At 43.8% G+C, this 23,114-nt stretch overlaps 1 protein-coding gene across 1 annotated transcript; it reads left to right on the top strand.

Annotated features, from left to right (window-relative positions):
• Positions 1–421: 421 nt before the first annotated feature.
• On the top strand, positions 422–22,715 carry ATP6AP2 (ATPase H+ transporting accessory protein 2). Its single transcript, XM_061627450.1, has 9 exons — positions 422–682; positions 6,625–6,755; positions 7,180–7,308; positions 9,318–9,413; positions 9,566–9,703; positions 10,398–10,451; positions 11,411–11,560; positions 12,649–12,765; positions 20,499–22,715. Exons 1-9 carry the CDS (start codon positions 625–627, stop codon positions 20,691–20,693), a joined length of 1,068 nt encoding a protein of 355 aa, XP_061483434.1. The 5' UTR covers positions 422–624; the 3' UTR covers positions 20,694–22,715.
• The last annotated feature ends 399 nt before the right edge of the window (positions 22,716–23,114 follow it).

Below are 23,114 nucleotides of genomic sequence, written 5' to 3' on the forward strand. Positions count from 1 at the left end.
AAGTGACAGCTTCTATCCCGGCCTTGTTAGCGATATAACTGGGTTAGGTCTCTGTTGAGTTCTTCAGACTTTCATTGGGCAATTAGCTTGTCAATCTGATCGGAAGACTTCAAGCGAAACCTCCCACATTTAATGTCACGGGATGAGAAGGATCTTTGTATCCTAAGCAGTTAACTTTCCTTCACTAAATTGGGCTGGCCCCGCCTTCTCTCATTGTCATTATTACCCTCATGCGCATGGCTGCCGCCCTCTCGTCATATACAACATTTCGAGGATAGATTTTTTGTGTGTGCTGAGGTCCATTTCTATGGTTTCGAGGAAGCTACAATCGTGAATGGCTAACATGGCTGTCACTCAATCGGAAGCTTCTTCTAAAGCTCCGTTGAGTGCCGTGATCCACTGCAGTAGATTGGAGGAGCCGTATCTGACGTTGTTATTGGTCACAATGCCTTGTCACTCAGAATGTAGCCACGCCTTCTGACCTCTAGCTTGGCGATGTACGCTCTCTGAGTGGTGGATGATTTCTTCCATTAGTGTTGGAGCGTGGGGGCAGGCTTGGGCTGAGGTTTATACTTCCTCTTTTGCTTGTCTCTGGGTAGCTGGGACGCGACGGTGGGAGAAGCAATGATGGGGACTCGGTGGGCCGGGTTGGTTGTCTGGCTGGTGTCAGCCCTTGTGGCAGGTAAGTCTCTGGCCTGCTGTGCCTGTTTGAAATTGCCGCTAAGTGCGAGAGAGGACTGGAAGGGCTCCACAGACTCAGTCGACGCTCACACACACACACACCGGCCAAAGAGCTAGCGAAGGGGAATGGGGGCAGGCAGGCAGGCAGGTATGTAGGGGTCAGCCGGGGGGATTCGATGTAGCCAGGATCTAGACTAAAGGATGGTCTCCGCGACAGAGCTAAGGGCATCGGGGTGGACATCGTGGCAAGACAGAGGGAGAAGCAGGGTTGGGGCCTGGTTGTGTAACAATGGGGAGTACTAGTGGTGTTTTTATTACTAATAAAGACATAAAGTGCTTAACATTTTTTCTTTCCTTTTCTGTAAATATTTTTATGCATTTTTGTCACAGGTACAAAACTTGTGCTTAACATTTTCTAAATGGATAGTTTCTGCCTGCTCACTCATAATCTTAATAGACAGGATACGAAAGAAGGGGAGGGAAGAGAAAAAGCAAGCAGTCTGGTGACCCTGGCTCTACTTCTGTGACATTTTGGTTGATCCTGATTGCCCGACTGTGGATTTTTCTTTTTTCCCTTATGGACCAACAAGGCTACATTCACTTTTTATGTTCTGTAACTGTTACCTATATATACAGATCATACTTCCTATAGCTGGTCCAGTGTAGCTTAAGTTCCAGCTCAACTAGATGTTACATAGCAAATGTATGTAAAACTCTCCTGGTGTTTGTTCATTTTTTAAACAAAAAGCAGCCATGGAAGGCTTTGAACTCACTCATAATCATTCTTCCCTCTCCCTGGCAGGTTTTTTTGGGGGGAGGGGGAGATAAAGGCATTGTCATTTATTTCCTTGCTACCCCCCCTCTCCACTCAAACTGGCACTTTGCCAGCTGATTTTTATTTTTAAAATGTTAGGAGACCATTATGCTTATCTGCTCTGTAACACCTAGTTTGGTATCCTTATAGCAAAGGAATCAGGGCAGAGTAAAACCCTTGGCAGCTCCCTTAATACAGCACCATACACTCACTACAGTTAGTCTTAACAGTTCTGCTTATATTTAATGTAGGGCATTTCAGTATATGTCTCTGTTGAAGCATGTAAGTTGTCAGCTCTAGTCCTGGCTAGCCTGAGGAAGTCCAGGGTCATTGCCTAGTATGAGGTGCGGGTTGTTGACATCTTGTAACCTAATGTTTAACTGTTTGTCTTGTTGGGTTAAACCAAGGATCTTTAGTCAGTTCACTCCTGTACTTTCAGCACCGGCCTGGTTATTTCCTCCACAACTTCTAGCTGCTGTTGGCTTTGTCAAAATGAGCAAACACATTGCTTCATGGGCATTTCAGGCCAGCCTTATTGTCTAGGGTGTGTGTGTAAAAAAGTACATCCCTGTTAATGTGAAGACTAAAAAGCATGTGAGGGAAGTGTTCGTTCTTCATGGTCAGCTGATAACTTTGCTGCTAGCTGGTAGCTGCTTCATAGACAAGGAGGCAGCTACGTACTTTGAGTACTTGCTGCTTGAAGTGAAATTGGCCCTAAGTTTGTAATAGAAGGCAGTACCATTTACCTGTTTTCTCTTAGTAAATAGGCTGGATGGTTTGTCTCGGGTTCAGTGGCTGGAAATCTGAGTTTGTTTCTCCCGAACTATACCAATGATTTTCCATTGACTATTTGGATGGAATTATCTTGTAATGTGGGGTGCTGATCTGAGTATCCTGTAGAATGTATTCAGAGTTGTTCATCTTCCTGGATTCTGGCAGAGTATTTAGGTTCGTGAAAATCTTGACATTTGCTGACATGAGAAAATTCCTGAGGCTACAATTCTGATTTCTCAGCCCCCGCCTGGCTTTATGGAGCAGTGGGACTGCTACATCCACAGCTCTGCCACGTATTGCGGCCCACCTGGAAGGTTGGGACCTGCAGATTCAGGGCTGGATTGGGCCCATTGCCACACGATGGCAATGTGACTAGCTCCGGGTCCAGCTGAGCTGGTGGGAGTTTAGTCCAACAACATCTGGAGGGCCACAGATTATCCCTGGGGTATTGCCCTCTCCTGTCTATGATTCTTCTCACACCTTTATTTTGCTCCTTAAATATATATATTTATATACACATGCATGAACAAATTGAGCAAAATCTTAAATATAGGATTAAGAGTAATTGTTAGAAGGAACATGTCACAAAATCTATGCTAATTGGCTTCATTTATTTGGAGTATAGAATGTATAACTATTGCACATACATTGCAAAGTGACAAATGTGCATCCAAATGTCTAATGTAACATAGGGATTGAAAAATCCAAGATGGCAGGGATCTATATCTTTTAAATCTTTTCCATTCTTGGTAAGGCATGGGTGAAGCAAAATAATTTTAGCATTCAAATGTGTAGGTGTTAATTCTCACTATAAATCAAACGTTGTGTTTGTTAATCCTGTATGCAATCTTTTTCTGATTGGAAAAAGAGGGTTAAAGAGATTTACTTTATTCTTCAATAAAAATGAGTGTAAGTTCCATTTACTTTGGTAAATCTTATTTCCAAGTAAGAGCACATAAGATACATTGGCTCTGTTCGAACATAACACTAAGCCAGACCGTGGTTTAGCATGAGCAGGAAAAAGTGCAGGTTCTGGAACTGAAGATTGCTGCTGCATCACTCCTCCTCTGGTTCCTCTGTTGCACTACCCATGGCTAAGCCATGGTTTGGCTAAGCATTATGTCAAAACCCAGGCTTTTAGTTTGTCATCCTCCAGACAAGCCACGAGCTATAACTCAGGCTTGTTCTTGTTTTACTGCTTGTGGTTTATTAGGTTGGAATGTAACACTTAGGCAAACCATGGTTTAGCCTTGGTTAATGCGGCGGCAGCAGGACCAGTGAAGGAGTATGGTGGCTGTCATCTTTGGTCCAAGAACCTGAAGGTTTTTTCACTCATGCCAAACCATGGTTTGGCTTAGCATTGTGTGCAGACTGGGTCACTGCTCCACAGGTGAGCTGGAAGCATAGTAGGAAATTGCCCACCTTAAACACATATGATACTTTCCAGATTTTCTCCTGAAGGATGTTTTACCTAGCAAAAATACTGTATTTCTGAATTTTAAACATTCTCAATACTGTTCAATATTATTAATTTATTTATTATTTGATTTATATCCCGCCCTTCCTCCCAGCAGGAGCCCAGGGTGGCAAACAGAAGCACTAAAAACACATCAAAACATCATAAAAACAGACCCTAAAATACACCAAAACAAAATAACTTTAAAAACATTTTTTTAAAAAAAGCTTTTAAAACATCTTTAAAAAGGGTTAAAAAACATATTGTTCTAAAAAAACATATTAAAAAGCAATTCCAACACAGACGCAAACTAGGATAGGTCTCAACTTAAAAGGCTTGTTGAAAGAGGAAAGTCTTCAAAAGGCGCTGAAAACAGATAACAGAGATGACCTGCCTAATATTTAAGGGAAGGGAATTCCACAGGGTAGGTGCCGCCACACTAAAGGTCTATTTCCTATGTTGTGCAGAAAGGACCTCCTGATAAGATGGTATCTGCAGGAGCCCCTCACCTACAGAGCGCAGTGATCAACTAGGTATATAAGGGGTAAGACGGTCTTTCAGGTATCCTGGTCCTGAGCTATACAGGGCTTTGTACACCAAAACTTGAACCTTGAACTTGACCCAGTAGCAAATGGTCAGCCAGTGCGATTCTTTCAGTAGCAGGGTGACATGTTGGTGATACTCTGCCCCAGTGAGCAGTCTCGCCGCCGCATTTTGCACCAGCTGCAGCTTCCAGATCAACCTCAAGGGCAGCCCCACATTGAGCGTATTACAGTAATCCAACCTGGAGGTTACCAGTGCGTGGACAACAGTGGTCAGGTTATCCCGGTCCAGAAACGGCTGCAGCTGTCTTACCTGCCGAAGCTGGTAAAAGGCACTCCTAGCTACTGAGGTCACCTGGGCCTCTAGTGACAAAGATGGATCCAGGAGCACCCCCAGACTACCGAACTGCTCTTTCAGAGGGAGTACGACCCCATCCAAAGCAGGCAACTGACCAATTATCCGAACTCGGGAACCACCAACCCACAGTGCCTCCATCTTGCTAGGATTCAGGCTTAGTTTATTGTCCCTCATCCAGCCCACCACCGAGTCCAGGCAGTGGTCCAGGGCTTGTACAGCCTCTCTCTATTCAGATGTTACAGAGATATAGAGCTGGGTATTGTCAGCATATTGCTGACACCTCACCCCAAATCTCCTGATGAGCGCTCCCAAGGGCTTCATATAGATGTTAAACAGCATGGGGGAAAAGATGGTACCCTGCGGCACCCCTCAGCACAACTGCCAGGGGGCTGAAAGACAGTCACCCAGTGCTATTCTCTGAGAGGGACCCTGGAGGTAGGATCAGAACCACTGTAAAATAGTGCCTCCAATACCCATCTCACCAAGTCGGCCCTATCTGATTATATAGATTGGATTCTAGGGTTTTTTTAACAAAAGAAAATAGTGAACTATTCCTTTGCCCGACATTTAAATGATCTGATGAGTAGATAATGTTTATGGAAACAGTGCCATTGGCATAAACTAGCATTATAAAATGGCACATGTTTACTGTCAATACATCCTGTGTTTTCCTAAAATCTTGAATGTGGTTTAGACCCGTCTTCAAGGTTAATATGGTCAGAGTAACTGAAGAAAAATATTGTAACAGAAGAATTATACCTATTGGAGGCTTTTGTGTGGTATCAGTCTTTCTGCCTACTTTTGTGGAACCTCATCATTTTGCCTCTGGGGTATGTAAGATTAGGATAAGCAACTGTAGGCCTTTAGCCAAATGTAGTTTGCTTAGGGTGCAACCTAATCCTGCAGTTGGCTGATGTGAACATACATTAAAAGCTGCCTTATTCTTGGTGCATAACAGCCCAGTATTGTCTGACCTGGTTGGTAGAAGCTCTCAGGATCTTTCCCAGCTCCAGTACCTGAGATCCTTTTCACTGGAGGTGCCTGGGATTTGGACAAGAGACATTCTGTACTCAAAGATGAACTCTACCTAGAGATGTGAAGTTCCAGGGGGGGAAATGGAAAATTTGAAAACAAGGGAAAGTGTTACTGTCAATTTTTCTGTTTTTTCCAGGCCTTCACATCTCTAGCTCTACCAGTGAGCTATGGATGCTCTTCTAAAGTGGCATCTCTGGTGAAGGATCTTGACAGCAGGATCCTTGGGTTAGGACTGAGGTGCTGACCTGTTACCCCTCACTTCTCAGAGTACCTGTTCAGAAAAAGTAGCAGCTGAATAGGGATACAGGATCTGGCATTAAAGATTCTATGATGGAAAGGAGGGACACCCTTTCCTGTGACCCAGACCCTTGAGTTTGTGTATCGGTTGTATTTGGTGTTTGTACTAATACTTCCTTCTAGTTCCTGTGTTGGGGTACGTCATATAGGGGTATTTTTATTCCTTACCTTCATAAGAAAAAGCCAGGAAAACAGGATTTCTGTTTATGATCATTAGGCATATAACTACATCCACATATTTAGTACTTTGGCTGTTTTCCACGACCTCAATGTCGTCTTCAAGAGTGTCCAATATTCTTATAGAGAAATGCACTGAAAATCATTAATTAAATTTCAAAGGGATTTACTGTAATCAAAGGCTTTGTGTATACATCAGTCAGAATGACATGGTAGAACGAAGTTCAGGTAGCAGATCACACTTTCAATGCTCCTTTTTGTTTCAAACAAACAAAAAACTTCCTACAAGATACAAAATAAGTACAGGAGGGCAAGGACCTGGTTAGAATCTTTTTCCCTGTGGATGTTCTTATTTTCTATTTACAGAGGGTTTTATTTTACCTGGAGGAGCAGGTACAAATTCCAGAGAATTACCCTTGGAAAGGTTCTCCCAAAGAGCTGGGATATTGTTTAAAGGCGTGACTTTACCAGCCCTGTTTTCCTATTTCAGGTATTTCTGCCAATGAATTCAGTATATTGAGATCTCCCGAATCAGTTGTTTTCCGTGAAGGAAGTTGGCCAATACCCGGAGAGCGAATTCCAGATGTAGCAGCATTATCCATGGGCTTCTCTATTGAGGAAGTATGTCTCTCTTCAGTTGATCATCATTTTTGAAAATAGCTAATATAGGCCTAGCCTGCACAGTCACCTCTATTTCTCAGCACTCTATTTTAGGAATCAGGCAAAAACATAATCTAGCTTTCTTTTTGTTGTTATATGCCTTCAAGTCAATTAGCTTTCTTTAGGCTTTAGTTTATATTGGGCATGTTTAGCAAAATCAGGAAATGATGGAGTGTTTTCCATTATTTCAGTAATACACATGTGACTTATCTATGGATGTCCTAAGTAGCATGAGCTCTTCATACTTTAATGACTACCTTCTTCCCTATGCCCCATCATAGATTGGAAATAACTTTTCATGCGATCCTTCAGTGTTTCTTGGTGCTTCTTGTTTTTGATGTGGTCTTTAAATAAAAGCTAAAACATTCTTCAAAAATTATTACAGGATCTCTCTTGGCCTGGGCTAGCAGTAGGTGATCTCTTCCGACGTCCTCGAGCTACAGTTCTAGTAAGAGTGACTGGGATAGACAAACTAAAGTTGCCTAAAAATGGCATATCTTATCCAGTTGAGAATGTAAGTACTATCATGTGTAGATTCAAATGTCTATTCTGGTGGCCTAAAGACCTGTCTATATGGGTGGGAGGTGGTGGTAATAAAACCCTCCTTTTTCAGCGTCCTGTTATTTGCACACTTCAACAGAGAAAGACATTGAAATCTGCCTGCCTTTTGGAAGCTTGTTTCAGTAAATCTGTGTGCTGCTTCCTTTTCTCAACTTCTGTGTGAAAGTGTGGTACAAGTTCTGCCTTAGTAGTTGCTGTGTGGTTTGGATTAATAGGAGCTACTTATGATGGAGAGTGCACAGAACCCTTGTGATACCACGCAAAAGCCTCCAGTAGGTATAATTCTTCTGTTACAATATTTTTCTTCAGTTACTCTGACCATGTTAACCTTGAAGACGGGTCTAAACCACATGCATTTTAAGAATCCCAGAAGGGATTTTTCTATACCTTTAATGTGGTATCTTTACAGTGAGGATTCAGATAGTTTCAATAGAGCCCTGCTCTGCTTACTGATGTGTGTGCAGAAGCAACATGAAGGGCCTTTAGGGTGAGTGGAAGATTTGTGTGCACCTCTTATTCCCCCTGCAGCCCCTCAAAACAAATTACTTGTACTAGAGGGAAGGGCTGGATGGGCATATGGGAAGTGAACACAGACTTTCTATTTGCTCTAAAGGCTCTTTGCACTGTTTGTGTACAAACACAGGATGGTGGGGAATCAAGGCTCTGTCAAGCTTATGGAAAGTCACAGTGTATGGGTGCAGCGCCTAAATTGGACTGGGTTGTGCCCTTTGTCTTTATTCGAAATTGCAGAATACAAATAAAGAGTAAAGAAAAAGAAAAACAGAGAAATGTAAAAGTAAAGCCCAAAATTAAAACCCTGTATGGTAAATTAAAGAGAAAAAGCTTGACAGGAGTTATACACTTGGCATGTATGGAGCTAAAGTACAGGTGTGTAACTCATCCCAGGATCTTCCCTGCGCACGAAGTTTTCTCACCTGTAATTTTAATTAAACCTATCAAACTTGATCTCTTTGGATTAAAGTACCATTTAAGTAGCTATCTCTGAACCAAAACTATGTATCTGAGTATAAATAAAGCACAGGACATCTAAAACTTAAACCTTCATGGAAGCACAGCCTTGTGTACTGAGGCCAAGATTATGAATGGTATGACCTATATTCACTTTTAATTGAACAGCAGTACACCTTAATCTTGATATGTGCATATCATTCCTCATTCTTGGATGTTCTTGACTTTTGTCTTAATAAGATAGCTCAAGATTCTGGGATTTTACACAACTGCCCACGTTGGAAAGCAATGTTTGAATGGTCCTAATGAAGACATAAGTAGCTTATGTATATGCTGCTTACTGCCAGTGAGAATAATGGCTTTCTGCAACTTAGGCTGTAATCCTGTATCCACTTACCTGGGAGCAAGTGTCATTGAACTGTGTAGACACTTCGTTGTCTGAATAGACATTTCTAGAGTATTAGATTGTGTTGTCGATTTTTAATGTAGCTGCTTTTTAATAGTATTTCTAGAATTACAGATTTCTATAGTTTTGGGAAAGTGGATATTTATATGCAGTAAAGCTTCCACATCATTAACTGCAGGCAGCAATTTTTGTGTCGCTAAAGAGATTCCATGTGTTGTCTGAATGTTGTTGGGGACAATGTATAGACAATGATGTATATTGTAAAACAGGACTGGTGAACTTGTGGTCAGGATCCAGCCTGCCAAGCTGCTACTGCTGGCCTGCTAGCCCTTGGCAAAATTGGATGCAACGTTGCCAGGCTTGGAGGAGAGGATTAAACCTCTTGCCCTGGCTCAATACTATGATGGTGGGGTGTGCTGTGCGTGGTACGTGCATGTGTGCATCATGTGGCCCTTGGAGGGTTGGCTAACTTTGAATGTAGCCCTTAGGCTGAAAGAGGTTAGCTGCCCTTGTTGTGAAATTACTGTCTTCTAATTTTTCATAAACTTCAACCAGAAATCCTCACTAGCCTTTTCGTATTGTCCTAGGCGGTTCCTTTCAGCTTGGATGGCGTTGCAAATGCAATTCACACCTTGTTTTCTGAAGAAACCCCTGTAGTCGTACAGCTAGCTCCTAGTGAGGAGGTAAATACCAATCCCTTTCCAAAAGCACCAGGAATTAGTTAATCACATCCAACCCATGTATAAAAACTTTTTGTGTTTTGCTTGAATGTTTTTTTCTCAAAGCAATTCAATATTAATTTATTCTCATAATGTGAAAATGGTGGTTCTTTCAGAGAGTATATATGGTGGGAAAGGCAAACTCTGTATTTGAGGATCTTTCTGTTACATTGCGGCAGCTTCGGAATAGATTATTCCAGGAAAATTCTGTTCTTGCTTCACTTCCCCTCAACTCACTGAGCAGAAACAATGAGGTAAGACATGGCTAGACATTAAACCCAACTTTTCAAATTCTGTATTTCATTTTATAGCACCCCCATTCTTTCAAATGAAGGAATATGTTCTGGTTTTTCAGAGGGGCAGGATGGTGCATATTTTCTTAAACATTTGCTTAATACAACATCAAGCATTTCAGTTAATACAACATATGCACTTTCTTTCACCGTACAGCGGCCAGTAGATAGCCGACTCCTGTAATGATGTTGGGTTGAATCCAACTGAAATCCAGCTGGATCCCTTCAGAGATCCCAGCAGAGGCTTCCATGAGCAGAAAGTGGGGGAGGCGACAATTTTAGCTGTTCCATCTCTTCCCTTGGGAGCCCCCTGTGCCTCCTCCCACACTGTTCCAAAGGGCCTCCCAAGCCTTTGGAACAGATTAGGAGTGGCGTAGAAAGCACTAATGCATAGATCTACAGTTAGATTTGTCTGCTCGTCACTTATTTCAGAACATGATCTGAGCATGGCTGAGGTCCATTTGTCAGTCACTTGTACATTTAGTGACTAACCAATTTAATAAAAAATAATAATCAGTAAGCAGAAATGTGCAAGTGATCCTCAGATCTGCCATCTTCCTGCTAATAATATAGCATCTGAATTTGAATTCTTCAGTGCAGATGAAATACATACTCGATTCTTGTTCAAAGATACTTAAGATTATTCTTTCCTTAGGTTGACCTGCTCTTCCTGTCAGAATTACAAGTTTTACATGATATCACAAGCTTGGTAAGCAACTGAACAAACGTTGAATCCTAGTATGGGGTAGGCAGCTGTTGGTTCTTTAGTAGAAATTGGGCAGTGTGTCTGTCATTTGACCCCAGATACAATGGCAGCAGCTGGCATGTAACTTCTCAAGTCATGTGATTCTTCAGCTGGCTGAGGAATTCTTAAACTGAGAAGAAGAGAAAATGTATGGAGTTGCAGAGTTAGCAGTGCTTCCTGATAAATGAACAGAATGGAGGAGAGATCCTGTGTAGGGTTCTTTGTCAGTGGGGACATACTACTGCCAGCACATAGTTCTGGTGCTAAAAAGCTTGCACTGGCTGCTGATATGCTACTTATCCAAGTTCAAGACTGTTATATTAATTTACAGGATGCTTCACAGCTTGGGTCCAGGATACTTTAAGAACCACCTGATTCCTTATATCCCTACCCAATCACTGAAGTTTGCGGGGAAATCACTGTTAGTGGTCCTGCATGGCTTGATTCTACCAGGAACCATGCATTAATATTGTGGGCCCAATTCTGTGTAACAGCCTCCCAGCTGATATCAGACAGGTCCTCTCTCTTTTGAACTTCCAGTGCCTGGTGAAGACCTTTTTATTTCAGCAGGTATTTTAAGTAAGTGTTCTGGTTTTTACTGTTCTACCTGGCCTTATCTTTCCTGTGGCTTTTTAACCTTACTGTGCACAGCGCAGCCTTTCCCAACCAGTGTGCATCCAGCTGTTGTTGGACCACAACTCCCATCAGCCTCAGCCAGCATTCCCAATGGTCAGGAAAGATGGGAATTGTGGTCCAACATCTGGAGGCACACTGGTTGGGAAAGGCTGGCTTAGAGACTACAATGCTAAACAGTATATAAATGGTGAAAAATAACAATAAATAAAATGGGATAGTAAAAACATGCTGCCTCTTATAACCCACTTTTCTTTTTATGTTACTTTTTTCTCCTGCTGCCTCAAAAGCTATCCAGGCACAAACATCTGGCCAAAGATCATTCACCAGATCTATATTCTCTGGAGCTCTCTGGGTTGGAAGAAATTAGCAAACGTTATGGGGAAGATTCACAGCAATTCAAGGATGCCTCTCAGATTCTTGCAGACTCCTTACAAAAGGTAACATGAACAGAGACCCTATTAACTGTATGTAATGCCAAATGCACTAGCCTAAATCAAAGGAGCACTTTTTTATCTGCAAATTGGCACAGTGCTTCTACTCTTGAGTAACAGAACTTGCAGTACAGCACTGCTGACAGTACATCACTACTTGACTTTTGAAATGAAACTGTCTTGGATGGCTGGACAGTTGATGGCCAAATCAAAGTCTGTAGTCTTGGTCAGTTTTAATCACACATTTGGAAATGACTGGAGGAGAAAGAAAGCCTAATTTTCCATTACCACAAGTGATGATGGAGGAATCTGTTTTGGTACCTATTCAAGCAAGAGCTTCCTAGCAATTATGGACATCCAATATTATTATGTCAGGTTATTGCAAACACATTCCCTTTTGAGTAGTTGGCCACAGCATAACTTTATAGAAATACCAAGATCCCATATGTGAAAGTTGGCAATAAATAATGCTAAAACTTTGCACTAGAGTGAGTGCTGCATGTGCTATAACCGAACTAGCTGATTCTTGAAACTAGCAGTATTGAAAATGGGACTAGGGACTGTAGTCCAGAGAGACCTTTTAGGAGTGCTCCATAGCATTTCATTTTCTTTTCCTACCAGAAGCACATTTTGCCTCCCTGGAAAGTTATGCTGAAATGTTATTCTGAAACAAGATATTAAAGCAATACCAGAAACTTCTCTGTGTGCGAAGTTACTCTCCAGTCTTCTGGATTGTGACTTTAAAAAAATCTAGGGGCCTGAGTACAGCATATGAGATGGCACCTTTGTGACTCTTGAAGCCTATATTGCAGTCTTGAAACAAAATGTCTGAGTATTTCCACTAATAATTATTGGATACTTGCAAGTAAATGTTTCAGGTTTGCAGCTTTGGTCTGATCTTTTATTGTAATTAGTGATACGTTTCTGGCCAGTTGTGCTGACCATTCTATTGTAAGTCACTGACTAAGTTAACAAATCTAGAAGCAAATAACGTAAGGGGCCTCTATTCAGTGGCCATTAAAATGGTACACCTGTCTCATGACTTTAGCGTCACCTAACTTTACTGGTAACTTCTGTCTTAAAAACATTTTCAGTTTGCAGATGACATGTACAGTCTCTACAGTGGGAATGCAGTGGTTGAGGTAGTGACCGTGAAGACATTTGACACTCCCTTTGTGAGGAAGTCGCGATCCATCCTACAGTCGCCACAGGTTGTACAAGCTGTCAGTAGATTACCCAGAGGATGCAATATCTCAATCCTAAATAGTTACTTGGTGATCTCATAAATTTCAGTGTCACTTAGAATGCAGCCTAGCAATTTATTATTTATTTATTAAATTCATCACACCCTCCCAATAGGAGCCCAGAGCGGCAATCAATTATAAGCTACCTACACTATGCCTTCTTTGTTCTCTCAACTGCCTAACCCATAACTCTTAAGAATTAAAGAGTAGTAATTTTAAAGAAATTTTAGAATGGCTACCTCAGCCTTAAGCTAATATGAAGTAAGAATGAGCAACTTATTCAAAGCTAAGGGCATCATTAGAAATGACATAAACCAAAAGGATACCATATCTCACTTGTATAACATAACATTTTGCATAACTTTATGGACATGGTAGATTCTATGCTATTGTAAATGGACATGATTAACTTGCTCTACTGCCTGTTTCTGAGGTAGCCCTCAAAATGTACCATTGGTATCACCTGAAGGGTGATTTGCTTAGGTAGTCCGACATCACGTGGGATATAGTGCCATCTAGCGTCCGAAGGGAAGAATGGATCAAAGTCAAGACCTGGGGCATCGAGCCCCTCCCACTCCAGTTCATTCGTGACGAGACCGAAGCGAGAGACATATCTGAAAAGACAGAAAAGGCCAACGGGCCTAACAGCAAGGAAACAGTGTCCCAAAGCATAACCCAAAGATCACAAGCATATTAAACAGGTCCAAATTGGTCTTGACTTGGTAAAAAAGTTTAAATATTATAACACTGAAGAATAATAAGTGGTAAGGTAGCAAAAAAACCCCAATCCTCCAAAAAGGGAGGGCCGTGATGTCGGACTACCTAAGAAAATCACCCTTCAGGTGATAGCAGTGGTACATTTTCCTTAGGTAGTCCGACATCACGTTGGGATGTACCAAAGCAGCCCCTAATAGGGAGGGACCGCCTCTTGGCTACTTAACAGAGATAACCTGTTGTAAAACACACCTCCCGAATGAGGCATCAGCAGAAGCATAACGGTCTATCTTATAATGTCTTATGAAAGAATTTGGGGTAGACCATACAGCCGCTCTGTAAATCTCTGCTAGAGGAGCATTGGTTGCGAAGGCAGCCATAGTGGCAGCTGACCTAGTGGAATGTGCCGTTATGTTATGAGGCACTGGCAGCTGAAGGGACTCATAGGCCAATGCAATACAGGCACGCAACCAACAAGATAACGTAGAGCTAGACAACTTTTGCCCCAGAGTACGCGGGTGAAAGGATACAAATAAGGAATCCGTTGACCGTATGTCCTGGGTGCGAGACAGGTAGGTCTTGAGGGCCCTCCGGACATCTAGCGAGTGCCAGGCCTTCTCAAGCGGATGAACAGGATCCGGACAGAACGAAGGCAAAACAATGTCTTGGTTACAGTGGAACGCTGAAATGACCTTGGGACGGAAGGAAGGATCTAGACGCAGTACCACTTATGGAAAATACAGAGATGGTGGGCCGAGGACAGCGCCCCCAACTCTGAGATTCTTCTCACCGAGGTGATCGCCACGAGGAACAGGACTTTGAAGGTCAAAAGACATAAAGGCACAGATCGAAGGGGCTCAAAAGGAGGGCACTGCAGGGCTTGCAGGACCTTCGATAAACTCCACGAAGGAAAGCGATGACAAACTGCTGGCGACAGTAGGACGGCCCCCTTCAAAAAACGTTTGACCAGTGGGTATGAATGGTAGGAGATGCAACGGAGAGAATAGATGAAATGGTGGCAGCGTAAGGTGTTAGGTTTCAGTCCCATCTTCAGGCCTCTATGTAAAAATTGCAGTAGATGTTGAACCTTGGCCTGAGATGGTAGAACGTTTTGAGAGTCACACCAACTAGCGAAGGTAGACCAGGTGCTCTGGTAGACCTGAGAGGTCGACTGCTTTCGAGACGCGAGAATTGTGTCCGCAACTTCCTTAGACAGTCCCCAATGAATCACATGTCCGCGTTCAAATGCCACGCTGTCAGATTGAGCCATTCGGGATCCGGATGCCAAATCGGGCCCTGAGATAGAAGATCTGGTCTGAGTGGCAACCTCCAAGACTCCGTCACTGAAAGGGAGAGCAGGTCGGAGAACCACGGCCGATGAGGCCAGTACGGTGCTATCAGGATCAGATGGGCCCTTTCGCGTCGCAGCTTCCTGATGGTCCTGCCCAATAGCGGTATCGGGGGGAAAACATATAGGAAGCCTGCTGGCCACTGAGTCAACAGTGCATCCGTCGATTCCGCGTCATTGTCCAGATACCTGGAGAAGTAGCGAGGTAGCTGGTAATTGTGACTGGATGCAAACAGATCCACCGAGAGGATGCCGAACTGTCGTTGGAGAAGGCTGAACACCATGGGGTGTAGCTTCCATTCTCCCGGGATCACCTGTTGTCTGCTGAGCCAGTCGGCCGCAACGTTTAAAACACCTCGGAGATGTTCTGCTCTCAGTGAAAGTAGATGTATTTCGGCCCATTGGAAGAGTTGAGATGCTTCCGCCTGGAGGCACCATGACCTGGTGCCCCCTTGTCTGTTCAGATGTGATTTCACACAAGTATTGTCCGTGCAAATCAATACGTGGTCCAGAAGGAACAAGGGTTGAAAATGCCGAAGAGCCAGATGGACCGCTCTTAGTTCCAGCCAGTTGATATTGTGACTTGCTTCCGTGTTGGACCACACTCCCTGAACATACTGGGAATTGCAATGGGTCCCCCATCCGGACAGACTGGCATCTGTGGTGAGTATGGTCCTGTCTGGTTCTCGGAACGGGGTTCCCAGTCTGAGATTTTTGGCCGTAGCCCACCAATGGAAAGAGGTCCGCAGAGATGGGTGCAGGTGGACCGTATGGTGGTTGGACGTGGCAATGTCCTGTAAGGGTTGAGTGTGGGGCCGAGCCCATGGCACGATGTGAATGGTCGAGACAAACATTCCCAGAGCCCTTGCCAGAAGCATTAAGTCCACCCTCGAATGACATGCGAGGTGTACAGCCATCTCTGTGATGTCCGTAATACGATCTGGTGACAAAAAGATCATGGCCTGCGTGGTGTCTAGAATTGCACCCAAATGTTGTAATCTCTTGAGTTGGTAGTAGTTGACTTTTGTCGTAGTTGACCAGCCAACCATGGGCGCGTAGAGTCGTAAGAGCAGAGTGAACATGAAAGAGGGCCAAATCTCTGGAACTCGCTTGAATCAACAGATCGTCCAAGTAAGGATAAATGTGGATTCCCTGGAGGCGGAGATAAGCCACCAGGGTTAGCAGCACTTTGGTGAATACTTGCGGGGCCGACGAGAGACTGAAAGGCATTGCTCGATATTGGAAGTGATGGGGGCTGAAGGCAATCGCAGGAAACGTCTGTGGGTTGGACAGATGGGCACATGAAGGTAAGCTTCTTTGAGATCTATGGAAGCCAGAAAATCCCCTTCGTGTAGCGCCTCTACAATTGACGCCAGGAACTCCATCTTGAACCGTCGGTATTTCACGAAACGGTTGACAAATTTGAGATCTAGTACCGCCCTCCATGACTGATCTCGCTTGGGAACTGCAAATAGGAGGGAGTAAACCCCTTGTGCTCTCTCCTCCGGTGGTACAGGTTCTATTGCAGCTATGTCAAGAAGATGGGTTATGGCTTCCCGCATGATCCAGCACCTGTCTCGAACTCTGAGTAGAGTGGATGGAATGAACCTGTCTGGAGGGGTCAACCAAAATTCCAGTTCGTAACCATGGAGGAATAGATCTCTGACCCAAGCGACCCGTGTCAGACATAACCAGTGACTTGCAAACATTAGCAATCTGCCCCCCACAGGGAGAGTGTCAGTATTGTCTTCGCTGATGAGCTCCCCTGCCATAAGTTGAAGTTGAGGCCCCTTGACTTCCCCTGTTCTGTGCTCTGGCTTGGAAACGTTGCCTGTTCCAGGATCCCCTGGAGGAGTGGAAACCAGAAGATCAAAAGTCGCGGCCTTGCCCTGCAGGCCGCGCTCCTCGAAAGGGCTGAAAGGAGCGATATGGGGTGAAACGTCTGAAAGCCCTACAATCCTCTCTCTTAGAAGTGGCCAATACTGGCCTTCGGCTGTCTTTAGGGTCTACCAAGACCGCCTTGAGGGCTTCGTCTCCGAAGAGTAAAGACCCAGAAAAGGGTGCTCTAGACAAGTTGCCCTTGGCTGTAGAATCAGCGTCCCAGTGCCTGAGCCAAAGGGTACGCCGAGCTACCACCTGTGAGGCTAGAGCTCGCGCTCCCAGCTGGGTGGCATCCAGTGTGGCATCGGCTACGAAGGCCCCTGTCTTGTGTAATTTTACCAGGCCCTTGCAGAGCTTGACAGGGTCTGGTTCGGGATCATCCAAGAGTTCGTCTAGCCACATGATAGCCGCTCTTGAAAATATGGAAGCTGAAGCAGACGCCTGAATAGTAAAGGCAGTAGCCTCGTGGTTTGTACGCAAGGCGTAGTCCATGCGGCGTTCAAAGGGGTCCTTTAGTTGTGATTCCCCTTGCTTTGGAAGGAGCGAGCGCGAAACCAAACTGGAGACTGACTCGTCGATGCCTGGAACAAGCAAGCGATTCATAAAGTCCGGGTCCAGTGCATAGAGCCTTTTGGCCATAATGGAAAAGCGGCGTGCCTGCAGAGGATGATCCAGCTCTTCCTTGGCCAGTTTGCCAATGGGGTCCGGCACAGGAAGGTAATGATCCAATGATTTTGGAGACTTAAGGACTTTAGCCCCTTTCATGGGGGGAGTGGTAGATTCGGGCTGTGTAGTTTGAAGGCCCAATGTGCCCAAAGCTCTGCGAGATAGCGGAAGAAAGTCGGCCGCATCAAATAGGCGATATGAGGTGTCCTCCTCGAAGTCTGCCTCGTCACTCCACTCATCCCCTTCGGCTTGAAGAGAATAATCTGGGTCCTCCAACCCAGGGATGTCATCTTCAATCCTGGCTCTAGCAACGTCAAATGGGTTGGGCGAGGGGAGTGGTACCACATCAGAACAGCCACATGGGGCTGGGGCACAGGAAGGGTGCTGTTCGCTGTGCTGAGTCAATGGAGCTGTCTGGACTCTCAACTGATCTGAGCAGAGGCTTAGGATGTCTTTCAACTGCATCAGGAATTCAGGAGACAACTGCAGTCCTGGTACAGAGGCAGGTAGTTGCCCTGATAGCGGACCAGCAGGCGGTTGTCTTTGTGGAGGAACAGCAACAGTGGGCTCACTGGTTTGGAGCGGCAGGCTGGATTGTGAGTGGCAGACCCCAGGCTGGTCAGGAAAACCCTCGAAGTCAGCCTCAGATGACCCAGCTGGAGAGTGAAAGAGTGCTGTCAAGTGCTCTTGGTTAGCAGCTTGAGAATGTGGCACAGAAATGTAACATGTGTTTTTGGTGGCACTGAGGCGAGACAGGTGTTTAGTTTTAGCCACAGCCTTGGAGTGCAGCCTGGGCAGTTTTTGATTTGCAGACTTATGATGTGAGGACTTGCAGGGTCTCTTAGCCGCTGCTGAATGTGTATCTGAGTGTTGATCCGCCATTCTGAGCGCCCAGCAATGCTATATATATATCTATATATAAATACCAACACACGCACAGAGGTGGGGGTGCGGTGCGGCAAGGGACTTTCACCAACACACAGTGTATATATAACACCAACACACGCACAGAGGTGGTGGGTGCGGTGTGGCGGAGTACTATCACCACCACACGCACAGAGGTGGGGGGTGCAGTGTGGCGTACAGTTCCAATATGCAGCTGCGGCGTAGATAATTTCAAGGTGCAGTCCGAATATGCAGTTGCTGTGCAGAGGCACTTGTTGTAAAAATAAGTCCTACAGGCACTTGGATAGCCTGACTAAATAACTGTACAAACAAGTGAAGGAGAACAGAAAGGGCGGGAAAAATGGGCAGATCAAAATGGCGCCCGCGAAAAAGGGTGGGAATTTCAATCAAAATGGCGGCCGGGAAGAAGGCACAATGGCGGGTAGGCAAGGGTTCTAGTGCTCCAGAAGGCCTATAATGGCCGCAGCAGGAGTCAGGCAGACAGATAGGGGAGGAGGAGCAAGAGAGAACTCCAAGCGCAGCAAGTGACGTGCTTTACAGTAAAGGCTGCGAACTGGTAAAAAAGAGCCGGGGGGGGTCCTCCCACGGCCACCTGAAGAGCCTCAAGGCAGAGAAATGCCAGCAAAGGAGCCGCGAAAGCGAGCTCCAACCGCTACTTGCTAAGGGAAGCAGCCGCCTTTCGCCACAGCCCAATAGCAGCCTCTGCCGAAAAAACGGTTGTTAAAGGAGCCGCAGCCGTGGCTCCCTGCGAGGCAAAAAATAATAAAAAAGGCAGCAGCCGCCAAACAGCAGTTGATAAAGGAGCCGCAGCTGCGGCTCCCGGCAAGGCAAAAAACAATTAAAAAGACGGCCGCCGCATGAAAGCGGCGGCAAGGCAAAGCAAGGGCTGAAGAGAGAGCCGCAGCTGCGGCTCTCAGAAAGGCTCGTCCAAAGGTAGAGGTAAGCCCAACAAAATCAGTCGTCGCCTGTGGAAGGGAGACCAATGGAGAAAAAACAGGGAAAAAACGGGCTGGAGAGAGCCACAGCCGTGGCTCTCAGGGAAGGCTCATCTCAGAGAGACGGGAGCCAAAAGGGAAAACGGCAGCCGCCGGATTCCCCAACAAAGGGACTAAAAGGGGGAGGCAAAAATGAGTTAAAAATAAAATTCCCCCCCCAAAAATAACGTCCCAGATATATAAAGAGAGGGTGAGGGAGAGAGGAAACAAGAAGAAAAGTACAATCCCACACACTCCAACTTAGCTAGCTAGCAGATCCAAAAGCCTCGAACGAAGGAAGGCAAGAATGAACTGGAGTGGGAGGGGCTCAATGCCCCAAGTCTTGACTTCGATCCATTCTTGCCTTCGGATGCTAGATGGCGCTATATCCCACGTGATGTCGGACTACCTAAGGAAAATGTATAAAACATGAGCCAGTTGTATCTCTAAACCTTTGAAATTAAGAAATTAGAAAAAATACATTTGGGTGAGTTTTGACTCTGAATTTTTGCTATATATTTCCAAATTGCTCCCATGATGTCTATTTTAAAGAGAGCCACAAACCTCAGATTATTAGTGAATCATGTACTGTACAAACAAACTTCCAGAGCTGTAATGTATTTTACACAAGTTGCAAGCAAGTGTCCCTGGTCTATTGGCAAGGCCTCTCGTCAGCTTCCAACAGACTTTTTAACGGCAATTTGAAGAAGCAGTGGGTGTTTCTCTGGGTTTCTTCTTCCTTTTTGAATACCTCAGTACAAATGTGAAGTCCTTGTCTCTCCCAGAAGTTCTCAGCACGGACTTGGTAGTGAGGAAAATGGGGGCTGGCTAATAAGCCAAGATAATATTTATAGGCACCTAGTTGTGAGAACATAGATGCTTGCTTGGTTACTTGATGTAATTCCATACTATACAAATCGTGCTTTGTCTTGCAACAACTTACCCAAAATATTCCTTGTGTTTCTTTAAGACAGAGGTAGTCAATGTGATGCCCATCAGGTGTTGTTGGCCTACGACTCCCATCATGTCTGACCATGCTGGCTGGAGCTGATTGGAGTTGTAGTCCTCAGTAACATCTAGAAGGCATCACATTGACTACCCCTTTTAGGGCGATCTGTAATTTACATTCTGAATAGTTAAGAGCAGCTAGGTATGCCTATTCCTGCCTCTTCCATTTTTTTTAAACAATACTTTTTTTTCTCCCCTCATAGACCAAACCTGAAAATCCATATAACATAGGATATCCTTTCAACTTTGACTATGCTGTGATCTTCAACATAGTCTTCTGGATCATGATAGGTCTTGCCATAGCTGTGATTGTAATCTCCTACAGTCTCTGGAATATGGATCCAGGCTATGACAGCATCATTTATAGGATGACCAACCAGAAGATTAGGATGGATTAAGGTTCAGATTCAAGCTTAAAAGGAGTAAGACTTCTTCCAGTGCTCTGGCATGGTTCGGTATGGACTTTTTTTTAACAGTGCAGATATTTCTGTGAAGTGTCCCTTTGTGTTTTCCTTGAGGTTATATCTAAAGGGTTAGCAGTGGACATAGTCAACTTGCAGAGATGAAACTGCTCACTGCTATGAAATCATGAGCAAATGCGTATTGACAATATATGAAAATGATTCCATTTGTGGCTGTGCAATATGCATTTAGTTTTAGACATGCTGCTCTGTGTTGTGTGACTAACTGTATGAAATGAATGCACTGAAAATGTACTAGTGACTTGCTTTGTTTAACTTCTTTGCACTGGCAATTTTGGATGTTACCTTGAGACCGTGTTGTAGATTATGAATTAAATAAATTGTTAAGGTAAATACTTTAAATTGCTGTCTGCAGGGATCTAGTCCCTGTTAAGCAGCTTCTTTAACCAGAGCTGTTTAGTTAAAATAGAACCTGGCTTATGTGTACATGGTTGTGAGCTACCCTACAAATGTTATTCAGGTGAATGTTTGTTTAAAAACTGTACAGAAGTGGTCTAGAACAAGGAAGAAAAACACATGTTGCTACAGAAGAAAGCATTAGAAATTGCAGCAGTGCAGGATCTTGTACATGTCAGATTGTACTAGAAGTTGAAAAGAAAGGATGGTATTGCGAAACTGCAATGACGGCATGTATATTGCAAGTTCTTTCACTTTATTCTGTATTACCATGCTACTAATGATCAGCTAATATCTATTTCCATTACTTGTGCTTGGTTGGAGATTGACTACATGGTGCTTGTTGAGATGTACAAAGGCATGGCCAGAATCTCCAATGTAAAGGGCTTTATCCTGCCAATCCTATAGATAATTCAATGGATAAGTTTATAAATTTCATTAACTGTAGGTAATTGGAGACTTTGTACTAGTTGTGATTCAGCTCATTTCAATTTAGATGGTGCAATTATCTTAGTAATTGACCCAAACATACACCGTTATAGATGCTGAACTTTGACGAGAGTTTTACTGCAATAGGTGCCAGTGTGCTGCAACTACCACCTCCAATCAGTCCTTGCCCATTATTGCGGTTTCAGGTAAAACATGATAGGGGTGTGTTCCTAGTATACATACATGAAAAATGCTTTAATTCCAATTCCAGAGGTAAAATTACATAATTGTAAAAATGTAAAAAAATCACAGAAATACTTGCCTTCCAATCTAGTGTGGACAGTATTCTCTCTATATAAAGATGTTGTATGAAAACTTTACTTTCTAATTTCGCTAAGTGTCCTGTAGTCTAAAAAACCTGAATTTCTCACAGTGGTTATCGGGTGCAGAGGAAACCTCAAAACTCATCAGTCCTGTTGCAGACCAGTAGCTTTGCTAGATAGAGGATCAGTGTTTAAAGCCTAAAACTTATTCCCAAAATAAAATCTGAAATCAAAACTGGCTAGTAATGTGCAATGAAAAAACATGATGCAGCTGAGCATTAGCCATACCTAAATCCATTGGCCTGCTTGTCCCCTTGTATCAATTGTTCACTGATTCAAATTTTTGTTAGACCCTACAGCTGATACCTAGTAATTCATAGACTGTGACAATTTGAGGCTTTTTACTGAACTCTGAATCAGAAGAAGTTAGTTACTGTAAGCCCATTGGAATAAATTGGACAAGTTCATCACACTAGTTTTGTACCTAGTACTGTCTTGGCTAGTTTGTTGAACAAGACAGGAGAGATATCAGAAAACAAGATGCTAACGAATGAGGCTGTGTTGCATAGTTGTATCAGAGTCTTGTATGTTGAAGGACTGTATCTTAAATTTGAACTAGTTGTTAAGACATTGTCCATCATAAGTCTTCTAAATCTTAGCCCTCTAGGTAATTTAACAGATAATGAAACAAGTATTTAAATATATTCTGTCTCCCCAAAGGATCATGCATGCATTATAGGATTTTGGTTTTTCTAATATGTGTGGAATAATAAATGTTTGACCTTGTCAAGTTTTGTGTTAATCTAATGGATAATTATTAAGCATCTGCTTTTTCTTCATGCACTGTTGTTCTGCATTTATACGCAGACAATTTAAGGTAGGAGCTTATTAGAAAATGGTACTCACTCCTTCCTTCCTGTTCTACATGATAAATCATGAGTTCTCTCCTCAGCCATTCCTACATAGTCCTAAATTTCTGAACAGAGCTAGCAGCTTTACACTTAAAACAGCAGTTGGTTGCACCAGAGATATCCAATTTATCTGAACACTATCCTGAAATTCCTACCAGAAGTTTTCATGCTCATGCATGGCTATTGATCATAAAGATACCTTTTTCCACCGTGTGAAGAATCTAAGACACAGGAATTCACAGTTAATCGAGGTCTCAGAACCAAAATTCAGATTCTTC

This window comes from Rhineura floridana, chromosome 5 (genome assembly GCF_030035675.1).
Source record: "Rhineura floridana isolate rRhiFlo1 chromosome 5, rRhiFlo1.hap2, whole genome shotgun sequence".
In the NCBI taxonomy this organism is placed as follows: domain Eukaryota; kingdom Metazoa; phylum Chordata; class Lepidosauria; order Squamata; family Rhineuridae; genus Rhineura; species Rhineura floridana.

Bases quoted from the DNA above. Each gene is read 5' to 3' on its own strand.
- ATP6AP2 (XM_061627450.1), top strand. From the start codon at position 625: ATGATGGGGACTCGGTGGGCCGGGTTGGTTGTCTGGCTGGTGTCAGCC. The intron at 683-6,624 runs GTAAGTCTCTGG...TTCCTATTTCAG, and splicing joins GGTGTCAGCCCTTGTGGCAG to GTATTTCTGCCAATGAATTC. The intron at 9,704-10,397 runs GTAAGACATGGC...TTCTTTCCTTAG, and splicing joins CACTGAGCAGAAACAATGAG to GTTGACCTGCTCTTCCTGTC.